The sequence below is a fragment of the Malurus melanocephalus genome, unplaced genomic scaffold (genome assembly GCF_030028575.1).
Source record: "Malurus melanocephalus ecotype Western Australia unplaced genomic scaffold, MMel_1.1 scaffold_7, whole genome shotgun sequence".
Lineage (NCBI taxonomy): Eukaryota > Metazoa > Chordata > Aves > Passeriformes > Maluridae > Malurus > Malurus melanocephalus.
The window spans coordinates 4,628,375-4,641,167 of NW_026623239.1; the positions used below are offsets into that span (position 1 = coordinate 4,628,375).

The window sequence follows — 12,793 nt, forward strand, 5'->3', positions numbered from 1 at the left end:
AGAAAAGAAAAGAAAAGAAAAGAAAAGAAAAGAAAAGAAAAGAAAAGAAAAGAAAAGAAAAGAAAAGAAAAGAAAAGAAAAGAAAAGAAAAGAAAGAAAGAAAAGAAAAAGGTTTTTTTGGTCCAGTATAGAAGTAACTATTAGGTATTTGTAAGGTTTTTAGTTGAAAATGATATACTTTTGGTTCTTGACCAGTGTGTTTAAAGATAAGTTCTTTCAGAGCAGTCCTTATAATTCTGTGCAGTTTTGGACATTAATGATAAACAAGATAGGAATGTTGTAGCAGGTGTTTTTCTGAGCACAGTTCTGTGAGGGATTTGGAGTGATTTTTTAGAAAGTATTGCCTCTTCTTTCCGAATTTGTAAGTGCCCCAAAAAGAAAACTCAAACATTATACCTGAATAGCATTTTTATTGACACAATTAGAAAGACAATTCTGCAGAGGATGCACCATTGATCTTATATATATCTTATGTTCTTGTTCTTCAGGAAGAAAGGCAATGCCATTCAGTCTTCCTGGCGAAAGCAATTATTGATCTCAGATATTTTCTTATATTTCTACACAAAATTTACTCAACACTTGCAACCCTCATGTGGAACAGTAGAAAATAAGTTAGGTACTACAGTCCATTTTGAAATTGTTCTCTTTATTGTACATTTTCTTGGCTAAGAAGATTGTAAGAAAATATAGAGTAGGTTTTTCTAATTAGACTTCTCTTAGAAGAAGGGTTCTCATAGAAGATCATAATTCTCTTAGAAGATTCTTATCATAGAATCTCTTTCCTGTGCATTAATGATTAGTTTGGTCTACTGATTGGTACTTATTGTTGTAATAGTATTTTAAAACATCCATCGTTCATAAAGTAAAATAATTTGWCAATGAGATTGATTGATGTAGTTTTAATCAGTGACAATGCCAGAGTCATTTTGTCCTGTGTTTGTATGCAGCAGTGGCAGAAAAGTTAATTAGTAATCTTATTTTTTTTTTGAGACCCTAAAGCATATCTAAAGAAGACAGCATTGCATCAGGTTTATGCTTTTTTAAAAAGAATCCTAATTAAATAGAAGAGAAATGCAGGCTCAAGAAAAAAAGAAAAAAACCAAAACCAAAAAATAATAACAAAAACAAAAAGCCAACAAAAACAAAACAAACAAAAAAGTTGAGAAGCTGCATCCTGAATCTTGAAAACCAGAAAAGGAAAAAAAACCCAGTTGCACTTATATACAGACACACTTAAGTGTTGTCACACTTACGTTTTTAGTAACTAATAGACTGTTATGGAGATAGGGAGAGCCACTGAATTTAGAGGTAGGATTCTTAATTCCTGTGGACTTCTTGTGTAAGAGTGGCTTGTTTATAAATGTTGAACCTTGGATTTTATACACTGTGGGATTCCAGCTGAGAGCTGAAGATGATGTAGAACTGTTTCTCTCAAGAGCTACTCAAGAGCTACTCAGAAAATGGCCATTTCTTCTTTACTGAAGGTTATGAAATCACATTATCCTTTACTCTTTTCTTCTGACATAAATACTCAGGAGTTTCCTTGCAACTCCAGATGGCATGATCCCCTTTTGAAGTCACTGCCTTTGCCCAATAGTGTTCGATTAGGTTTATGTAAATGAAAATTCTCTCCTTGTCTTTGAACGTCTTTTACCAGTCCCAAGTAGCAGCAAATCTAAAAAAGCAGTGCTGATTCCTTTCTATTCTCAGCATTTCACTTCGTGTGACTCAAAGGATTGGGAAGAGACAATAGGGAGAACTCACAGATTTTAATTATAAATTCTGGCATGTGCATATGCCTACAATACAGGCCTAAGCTACATAGTTTGTGAAAAAAACAGATAATAAAAATAGTAGCATATGCTATTTGTCAGAAATGTGCATTTTCAAAGTCCTTTTTGACACTATTATGATTAAAGGACTGATATAGCTGCCTTAGATCACAGCACTGTTTCTTTAGTTGCATTTTATTCCCATTCTCTTATTTGCTGACTCTTAGGGCAGAATTTGGGAGAAAACTGTATTCAAAAGAGTTATAAATGAGTATTTAATTATACATAATGAGAATCTCTCTTTTAAAAAATATAAAGGAAAATATCTTAAGTGTGTGGTGTATAGCAGTTTATGAATGTAAAATTAACATTTAAATGTAAGTTCATGACAGCAGTGAATGTGGACAGTCTGCAGGGGGAACATTGCAAAATGATTTTAGCAAAACTTGTTTCAAAGTTTTTTGTGACATTGAAAATACTTAGTAAATAAAACCCTTGTGAAGACTCATGGTTCTATTTTGTTGGAGTTTTTTGTATGCATTAAATGTCTTTTTTTTACTGGAACAATATGGTATTATTTTTGTAAATGTTGTGTTTGCTTCAGCAAAGTGTGGGAAATTGGTGAAAGGAAAGTTGGAAAATTTAAATAAAGCTCTTCAATAATTATTAGCAGAAACAAAAATGTGCCACGTTCTTCTATATAGAGAATTTTAAATTTTCCTTTTCTTTTACAAGTCTATTTTAAACAAAAAATAATTTTAAAAGGATTCTTACCACAGACAATTGGGTGAAAAGCTTTTACTGTGTCAGAGTAGAACTGAAGAAATTAGTTAAGTGGATTCCTTATGTATGCTCTATGTGGTTTTCAAAATAATTTTAAATATTCAGATATTTAAATATACAGAACAGTAGGAATTTCACATTGAATAATAGTATCTCAGGCCACCTCCATTGCTCTTGCTTCCTGCTGTGTGATTGCAGATGACATCTTCTGTGCTATAAAGCAGCTGGAAAGTTATGCAACTAAAGCTAGATAAAGGAAATCATTGTTAAGGTCTCATTGAAAGTGTAAGCTGAGTGATGAAAAATCTTGTCAATTCTCTCATCCCTTTTTCATTTTGCAAGATTGTTAGGGCAATAAAGAGAGATGTCCTGTAAGATAAGAAGCAGTAACAGAAAAAAGTTTCAATGATTTGGCTAATTCTCTGTACTTACAGTGCTGCAGTTTGACATGTCCCTGTTTTCAAATTAAGGGTACATTGAGATGTGCATATTCAACAGATGTGTTCATAAAAAATTCTGTTCAAGATTTAGGTCCATGCTGCTTTTACAAACAGTATGAATAAGAACAAAGGCTTATTATAGTAAATATAAATATTACAAATTAGAAATCCCATGGAATTTCGCATGGATGTTTGCACTGGAATGTTTTTGTAATTATGTTTAATTGAATTGTTTTATCAGAATGAAGAAATACCCAATTGGAACTAAATACCATTTTTGTAGGACTTCTATGAGGAGATTGCTTCCATCTGATTGTCACTGGAATAGAAAACAYGCACACAAAAAGTGCTCTTCAGTGGTAAACGCTACATGAATTTTAAGAGCATGAATTATCCGTTGTATTAACTTGAGTATTCTGTATTTTTTTTACAAATAGACTTAATGATTTTTGGTTAAAATTGTTTCTTAATGTTATATTTGTTAGAAGTGAGAAATTATTACAGTGAAATTAAGTTGCACTGCTACCATGGGTTAAAATAAGAGTCCTGAAAAATATTTCTTTTTAAGCTAAACTGTACATAGGTTAAGTTTCTTGAGTAGCTACCAAAAAGATTGACAGCTACATAATTTTAATGTTGTAGTGAATGTAATAATTATCTAATATGTTTCAAAAAAAACTAGGCATATTAAGACAGGGACTTAGTGAGTTGCACCTGAAGGAGGTTCTCTAAGACCATGTCTCTCAAAACATAAAATAGTTGATCATAATAGTAAATTGAAATGTTGTGTCAGGAATGATACTTTTTATGGAGCTTAATAATAAGTGTTAAATGAATCTCCTTTACACACAAAAAAGTGGGTTATTAGTGTCTAAAATATTTTTGACAGAATCGGGAGTTTCAAAACAGAGTTCTTCCCCCATACTATTTCAATAAATTTTTAAGATATTTATTTATTTATTTATTAACAAACATTTTTTGTTTGGGTTTTTTTGCCATCAGAGGTGGACTCTTTGAGAGCATCAATGACTGTCTGCTCTTTGGAGCATATGGAGAAGAGGGGAAATCCCAAATGGCAGGGGAGGGACCTTGCTAGCTTATGGCCAACCTGCTGCCCCCGAGGGAGACGAGGAGGGCAGGCAGCAGACTGGTAGTGTAGTTCCACTTGGAGATCAAATCATCACTTAGAGTCTATTGATACTCTGAAGRCCCTGGCACTGGTTCTGCTACGTAATAGTAAAATTTCTTCTCAATTGTGCTAATTTATGTATTGATGTTCTTACTTCTTCCTTCTGAAACATTTTTGGGTTTAGATTTTTCGAAGAAATTAGTATTAGCCATCTAAAACTGTATTTAAAAATGGAATAATCAAATTATGCTTTTCTTCCATAAACCAAGACTGAAAGGAATAATTGCTTTGTTTTGACAAGTGAACCAAAGAAGTATGACATAGAAGTCTTACAGGAATACATGCATTAAAACCAGGCTGTCATGTTTACAAGGTGATTTTTTTCATTTGATGAATTTTTCAAACAGTCACAAGTCTGTAAACTATACTGATATTTTTTCTGAGGAACACAAGCTTCTTTTGGCCCTTCTTTAAGGAAGAGAGTTAGGATTAAATATAAATACAAAATTTTGATTGTGCAGCTATTTTATGAAAACTAAATCATTCCAAACTGTTGGTATTTTTGCAGTATATATATCTATTATAAAGTTCATTTTACAACAATCATTGGTTCTACAAGACAGTTGAATAAAATAGAGGTTTGAGTTATAGGTATTGAATGGAATTAGAATCACATTTTGTGTAAATTTTTTATATTTCTGAAGGGAAAAGTAAATGYGTGACCATGTCTATGGTAAGTGGTACTGTTCTTGAAGAAAGAACTGTATTTTCAATATTCCTATTATCTCAGGTCTGTAAACCACTGTTTGATGGTTTCCACTTAACTTCTGCTTTTAATTAGTGACTCTACTTGCAATAACATCTGTTCAGTTTTATATTAAAAGACTGGTATTTCCATAATGTTTTAAGAGAAGTATTTGGTTTCTATCCAAGCCATTTTCACCAGCTACTTCCCAAAATGCTGAAAGTGTTTGAATTGTTATTCGCAAAGGAATATTCTGTAGCTTCTGAGAATTTAAGATAATACTATATCTGTGAAATATTTCATGGTGTGATGCCTTAGGATTTTTAGTTTCTATGTTTTCATATATTTTACCTAGTACTTCTGTAATACAGCACAAAAACTACTGTTCTCCCCTCTTTAGATAAAACAATTCCTCTCTGAGCCTGAATCCAAGGACACTTCACTGCCTCAGAGCCCCAAAATATGTAAACAACAGTGAACTGGGGGGAACAAGTTTGGGATGGTTGACATCATCACTTGAAAGTATCATTTGGGAATTGAGGTGCACAGAACTTATAAAAGGGGAAGATCTCATGACTCAGGGTCCATTTTTGGGTGTAGCCTCAGGAGGAAGCTTTTGTCTGCCCCTAATGTACCAGTAGCTGGTATTAAATTTGTCTGCTTTTATTCTCTTAACTTTGTCTGGCCTGTGTTTCAGATGAGCCTTGTTTTAGGCATCAGTGTTGTGCTGTTAATTGAGGTGTGTGTCATACTCGGCTTTAGAGGATTTCATGTTTGTTTGATCATTGTTAAGGAAGAGCAAACCCAGAAAAGTGCATTTCTGCTACTTTTAAGTCTGCGCCTCGTATATGACCAAAACCAATCACCTTGACCTTGCAACTTAAATTTCTGATGTTCTTTTTAAGCATGTGTTTTGTAGACAGTTCACTTAGAAAAACTGAATCTGTTTTTCTAGTAGCACATTTAGATAACGATCAACACTGTTGTTGCTTTGTAAAAGAATATTGCTTGCAAGAAAAATAATGTGTTTATTAATTTATTGTATTTTGTTGCCCAAACATTGTATGCATCTGAATGTTATGCTTTTTCCTCATGTTGTTGCTCCAATATGGATAGTATTATGAAATATGACATACTAAATAGTAGACATTAAATATATTGGTTATTAAGAAGGTTCCAGTTTTTATGTAATATTTTTCTTTAATTTCGGTAGTAAATCATCACTGATAGTAAAATCAACCTCATTATTTCCCAAAAAGAAAATGCAGAAAAAAACAGCAAACAGGAAAGAAACACTACTAATGCTTTGCTTCTAATATAAAGACTCAGAGGTAGTGTATTAGTTTGAATAGGCTGGTGGATTTGATCTGTGTTTAGTTAAATGAGTACAAAGCAAGATGAAACTTGRTTTAGTCTGGATTTTTATGTTTGCATGTATTTGCAATGATGTGCTGAATTTCCAGAAAATAGTTATTCCTTGGACAGAAATCWTAAGTCCACAAAAAGTAAGTTTACCCTGCAATGTGTTTATTTTTAGTTTCTGATTATAATACTGAGGATTTTCTTTCTTAAACTTTTAATAAAAGAGCTACTGCTGTGATTAAGGTAGAAGAACTGATTTCTTTAAACTAAGGAAATGAAAGATACTATGAAACTTGTCTCAACATTTGTTTTCCTAGTTTCCCTCTGTAGCAGTCTACGCAGAAGCATGCACAAGGTTTACCATTCAAAACTGATTTTATAATTTCACACCTAAATGTTTCCCTCATTAATATTTCCAAAGAACAAAATGTTGTATACTTTGGTATTTCTAGTCAGCATTTTTCCATTATTTAATCATTTTGYTGTGTCTGTTTTACAGGTTCTAAAAATGGAATGGGGAGGAGAGTATTCTTTTGAATCTTCCAATTTAGACTGCTTGTTAAATGTGCTCCCTGGAGAACTGGAATTTCAGCAGATCCTTAGTGATCTTGATGAGAAAATAAAGAAGAACTCTTCCAGGTAAAGAGTATTTTATTTGTATCCAAAATACTAGTGAAAGTCATTTCATTTAGGAAGAAATGTGGCTTAACTTACCTTTCTTTTCTATTTGTAGGTTAAAATTCTGATCAATATTTCAGCAGTAATTTTATTTTAACCACTGGAGCATTTAACAAATTTTCAATGCCATATAATTACTGTGCTATAGTCTTTGTCTCTATGATATTTTTAACAGTTGAATCATCTTAATCTTAGGTTCTATTGCAGTAGGTGTGATAGTAAAGGAAGAAAATGTGAATTCCCATGACAGTTGTATTTCCTACTACTGTGAGACAGAATTTCCTGCTACAGAGACAGAATTTGTATTGACTGAAAGAACAACAGAATTTGACAAAGCAGAATTTAAACTCACTGTGTCCTTTAAGCATTTCTAATTGAAATAGGAAAATTAATTATTATTTTAATAGATGTATATTAATAGATGTATATTTTTTTCTTATATATCCATTATTGTACTATTTCAGTTAAAATTCTTGTGCTGCAATTATACTTTTTTTAACTACAATTTGTAATATATTTCTTTGTCCACTTTGTCGACTGATTTCCAAAAATCAATGTAATAGAAGCAGTAGAGTACTAAAAAATTTCATTGTTGTTGCAGATTTTTTGCATGACTACAAAATAATCAGTTCAGGGTGCCTTATTTGTGGCTTAACTCTTTAGTGCCTTTGTGATACTTTCATCAGTGAATGATTCTTTTAAGCAGATAAAGTTCTTGTCCACTTAAATTCAGAATACAATCAGAGATATGACAAATGGTAGGATTTATCCACCTTTGGATAATATTTCCTCTTACAGACAGTTGTATGGTTTCAAAGAATGTCCTTTATGACACCTCTTTTAAGATTGTATCATTTTAAAGTAGCCCACCTATTTGAGAGATCTTTGCTCCCAAATGGCTTCTGGAAGGATGGAAATAACCCATTGCCATACCTTGCTGAAAACTGACTTAGATAATTTTTCAATCATTATCATATTGGTTATGCTGGGCTAAGAGTTTTTTTTGGGGAGGAGGTTATTTATATTACTCTTATCTCAAATTTTCATTTAAAAACTTAGTGTTTACTGAAGTACTTGTAATATTAATAATACCAGGGTAGCAATGTTAGTGAAGATCTGGTAAATATGCTGTTGTGGACCACTGCATAATAAAATTTCATGTTACAGTTTACCAGCTGTTGACATAAGTGAAACACAGATACTTACTTAGAGATTAGTTGATGTCATAGCATAGTTAATTACACAGGYAATTAAGTTTTGAATGTCTATGGTCTTCTATATCTCGAAGAAACAGCGTCAGCATTTTTAGCATCACTGTTGTCACCTATTCAACTACCAAATAAAAGTGATTTTGTTGTCATTGTGCACAGATATCCTGAGAAGAAGATTATTATCAAAATGAACCTTTACAATGAATGCTTTAGTTTATTTTTTCTTTTCATGTGTAAAGTTGTATGCTGCTTGTTGAGATAACATTTGACTGTGAGAAGGGAAGTCAGCTGTTCACTCCTTTAAGTGGTACTTTATATCAATTTAACCTTTTATGTTACATTTTTCATTAACAACATTACAGTTGAATTGTTTGTATGCCTTGAAGAAAGCTCATTGTTACTGTCTTAGCTACCTAGTCTTAAAAATTAGGACTTTCTACTGTAAGTTTATCAAAGATACAAGTGATATTTTTTCAAAGGAGATCAGGAAACTGGATTAGGACATGGTACACAACAATGCAGGTTAGGAAAAATTTTGTATTTCTGCTGAATTATCACTTAAGCTAGCTTTAACCTTATTTTCAGTAGGGAAAACAGGAAGTAGCTCTGTAGTTACGAACGGCTATTTTGCTTCTGTAATATGTCAGTTTCAGGAATTCAGAGAGTTCAAAATAAGATTGACAGCAGCTGATGGCACTTTTAAATTAAAAAGGGTCCTTTTATTGCTAATATATTAGAGGTAGCATAGAATGATATAATTTTCAAGTTACCATTGATCTTTGTAAGTGGTATGATAAGAGCAGCTCTATGTGATACACTGATACAATTGAAATGCAATCCATTCTTCATCAGATAGATTTATGCTTTTATTAGACCACAGAGAATGAACATAATAGTATACAGCATATATATATGTTTAAAAATAAAACATTGTGTAAAAAATTATGAGGCAAGAGTATATAAATCATCCAACTGCTCATTTATTGCCTTCTAACTGAATAGGTTTTATAAAATTGTGTGACATGACAAATCAGATATGGTTTCCAACAGTTGAATTACCTTCAGTATTTCTGTGCTCTACCAATTCTATTTGGTGCTATAACAACAATAAAAAAGTCCATCTTCGTGAAATTGTTTATATGTAAGTTTTAGGGTGGTAAGTGGTTCATTCATTCACTATTATATAACAGAAGTCTTGCTACACTTCAATGTTAACTTTATTTTTACAGGAGTTTATGGAAGCGGGTGAATATGGCCTTTCAAAACYATTGTCATTAACAGCCAATGTTTTGGGTGCAGTGATAGTCTCAGGGTATTCTCAAACATGAAGTTGTATTCGTCAGGATGGTCTTTTGTCTTCACTCTTTCACATTTGCTTAGACTTTTACTGTCTATCAAGATCAGGTATTTGTATTACTTTTCCTAGCTGGTGGTATAAGAATTACTAACATTTCATTTGTGAGCAATTTACAAAACTAAACTTTCAGCTGATATTTAATGCTTCTAAGCAGGAAATACAATACAGAGCTTGAAACCAAGCTTATAGTTCATAATATGAAGTGATTGCTAAGCATGAGATCTCATCAGCTGTTGATTTTTTTTTTAAGCATGCAGGYTTTTTTCAGTGAATGGTTGGCTGCCCTAAAGTTTTGATTAAGCATTAGGATTTTATGAGGATGTAGGACAGTATGAGGTATTCTAGCTCTTCAACAGAACAATCACTTAGAATTCAACACTATTATTTACTAATAAATACTTGGATAATATAACTTGTGAGGCTGTTCACAAATGCTTAATTTGACTTCAGTCTGATAAATCTAAACCTGACCCTAATTAAAAGTAGTTTAGTCATCAAGGATTTTGAAGGTCTTTTTTGAAGGGCTGCAATGAGGTCAATGCTAGTAAATGCTTATAGCATTGCATCTTTTCCCATCACTGTTCAATATAAATTATAATAATTATTTGAGAACAAGCAAGATCTTTACCCTGTAAATTGTAGAASTCTCTCTATACAGAAAGTGACTCAGTAAGGATGTTGGTGTGACTTGGTCTAGCTGTTGATCATAACTTTGCTGATTTGCCAAGAAATGCTTCCCAGTATCAAAACTTTACAACAAAAATATGGAGGAGTTTCAAACAGGATATTAAGTCAAGCGATCTCATTCCATTTTCCTGTATCAGAACTGGAATGTGCAAGGGCTTATATGTTTTTAAACAGAGATGTGCTGCAGGAGTTATCTTTCTGTTTTAGTTTGAAGAAAATATTGGCTTGTCCTACTCTGGAATTTTCCAGAAGCATCTATGTCTCACGTTCCTGTTAGTCAAGAGAGTTATCAARATCTTGGTACTTCCAATCAAAATCCCAAGACTGGTTGAGTATTTGGGAGAATTTTAAACTAGGGCTAATTGTAGAGGAAAAAAAAATAAAAAAAAATTATCAATTTTACTGGACCTAATATTTATCACAGCTTTCAAAAATATTTTGACTMTTTTGTGTGAATGTAACCTGCTTGTTGTACAAATGTATTTCTTTAGTATTTACCTGAGAATTTGATATCTTTAAATATGATAGAGCAACATTCTTAAAATCTTTGTCAGAATTGTAGCTGTCTAATCACTTTACTGGACCAGTTGCTAGGAAGAAGTAAATAAACTGAGAAAAGAATGTAAATTTGTTTTTCCTGTGCAGACTTGTGTTGTCTTTGTGCATAATCACTGAGTTTTGGTTCCTTATTAACTTGCTAGCTGGACAGCACAATTGCTCAGAAATTGGCTATTTTATTGACGGACAATTTCTTTATTCAAATATTCAGTGATTATCACTGTGTCAGGATCTTGGATGGTTCATTAGCTGGCATCTACATCTACAGAAGCTGTAATCAGATTTTTTACTGCCCTGCGAAGTATCCCATTTCATTTCATATGAGCATATATGGGATGATAAATTTTGAACCATTATTTGTCACTGCCATGTTTTGGTCCATGGAGTTGAAAAACTCATGTTTTACTGCCAATCTTCTGCAATATCTTATCGAAAAGAAGCTTACATCTTGTGACTGAAATATCTCAGGCATATTTCAAGCCTTTGAAACAAGACTGGAAATTAAAGGTGGGCAGTGGTTTGGTTAGAACTGACCTTTATATGGTTAAACTGTTGAATAACTTTCTCTTGCTGAAGTGTAGCAAAGTCATCACCATTCTATTTATTGTGGTTTCAGTGACACAGTTACTTTAAAGTTGAAGTGGATATATTTTGTATGTGATAAATTAGAGATATGCAAGAGTTTTCAAAGTCCTTTAACCAGGTCATGTGACTTTGGTTTACATCTTAGGGTTCAAGATAACAGAAAGTTTAACAATGAAAATGTCGGTGTGGATTATACTGCTAACAGTCTTTCCCCAAATTTTTTTCACTACTCACAGCAGGCTCTCTGATACACAGGCTTCCAAAAGATGCAATTCATTCACAAAATGTCCTATACCTTTACCAGTCAAGCTTTTTAATAAGTAATAACCAAGTAGTATTATGACAGTGATTATATCTTCAACAGCAGTGAAAACAATGATCTCATTTATTTTAAAATGGCCTGTTTTGAATAAAAGACATGTAAACTGATTCTAAAGCTGTTTATCCATATGAGGATCTTAAGAATAAGGAACATGAGGTTAAAAGATAATTTCACTTTATAGCTTAGCAGTTTAATTTAACCAGTGTCATTGTCATTTTATGGCTGCTACATATGCTAGCTGAAATAAATTGAAATGTGCTTGTTAGAAATTGAAAGGACTTAGGAGATCATACTTCGGCTTACTCATAGTAATCTTAGACAGTGGAAAATGATATATGGAGAGGGCAACCCTCATTTTGATGCTGTGCTTTTCAAAATAATGTTGTGTGACATTGTATGATAGTTGAATAGCACTTACACKACCAGTTCCATTACAGTACTTGGTTTGTAACTGTTTGTCCATTGATAAAGCCACTTAAAAAAGTCTCTCCACATGATTAGGTTATTTGTGAAAACTATAATTAACTTAGTGAGTAAGAGCACCTAAGGTCCCTTACATTGAGTTTGTCTCTCTGCAGTGCAAGTACTTACCAAAAGCTTCTCCAGAAAAGCACTCCAGTGTGGACACAGATAATACAAGTCAACTTTGCTTTGGTTTGTAAAAGAATTGCAGTCTTGCCCATAGAAGGGAGAAAGTGTTTCGGTCAAATAATTTTCACTTGCAAAATGGTATATTAGTAGTACTAGACATAAAAATTATGTGCCCATGAAGGCTCAAGGCACTACTTATGTGGGACTAAAGATTTTATTCTTGAAAAATCAGTCAATTTAAAAAAAACTTAGCAAGCATAACTATCAATTTCTTTGTGTGTTGGTTTTGCTTGGCCCAGTTTTTGGAAGGGGGGAGGGGGCAAAAAAGATGGCTCCTGTGAGAAGCTTCTGGAGGCTTCCACCATGTCCAGCAGAGCCAATCTCTGTTGGCTCTGAGGATGATGGGCATGCCACTGACCAAACCTGGGCCAGTTGGAGATGTTGGATATGCCTTTGTGAAAACATATTTAAGAAGAAATCAAAACAAAGGTAGGGGCCACAGTAATTTTGCCAGAGGAGGAGGAGGAGGCTGAGAATATGTGAGGGATGCAGACACCAAGGTCAGTGGAGAAG

At 33.0% G+C, this 12,793-nt stretch overlaps 1 protein-coding gene across 3 annotated transcripts in view; it reads left to right on the forward strand.

Annotated features, from left to right (window-relative positions):
• The window catches only part of KIAA0825 (KIAA0825 ortholog), a 231,462-nt gene that overhangs the window by 30,479 nt on the left and 188,190 nt on the right, over positions 1-12,793 (forward strand). For all 3 annotated transcript variants that reach the window (XM_057372850.1, XM_057372869.1, XM_057372859.1), the window contains exon 2: positions 6,731-6,870. In XM_057372850.1, coding sequence (XP_057228833.1) covers positions 6,740-6,870 — 131 coding nt within the window. In that variant the 5' untranslated portion in view covers positions 6,731-6,739. The remainder of the gene's footprint in view (positions 1-6,730; positions 6,871-12,793) is intronic.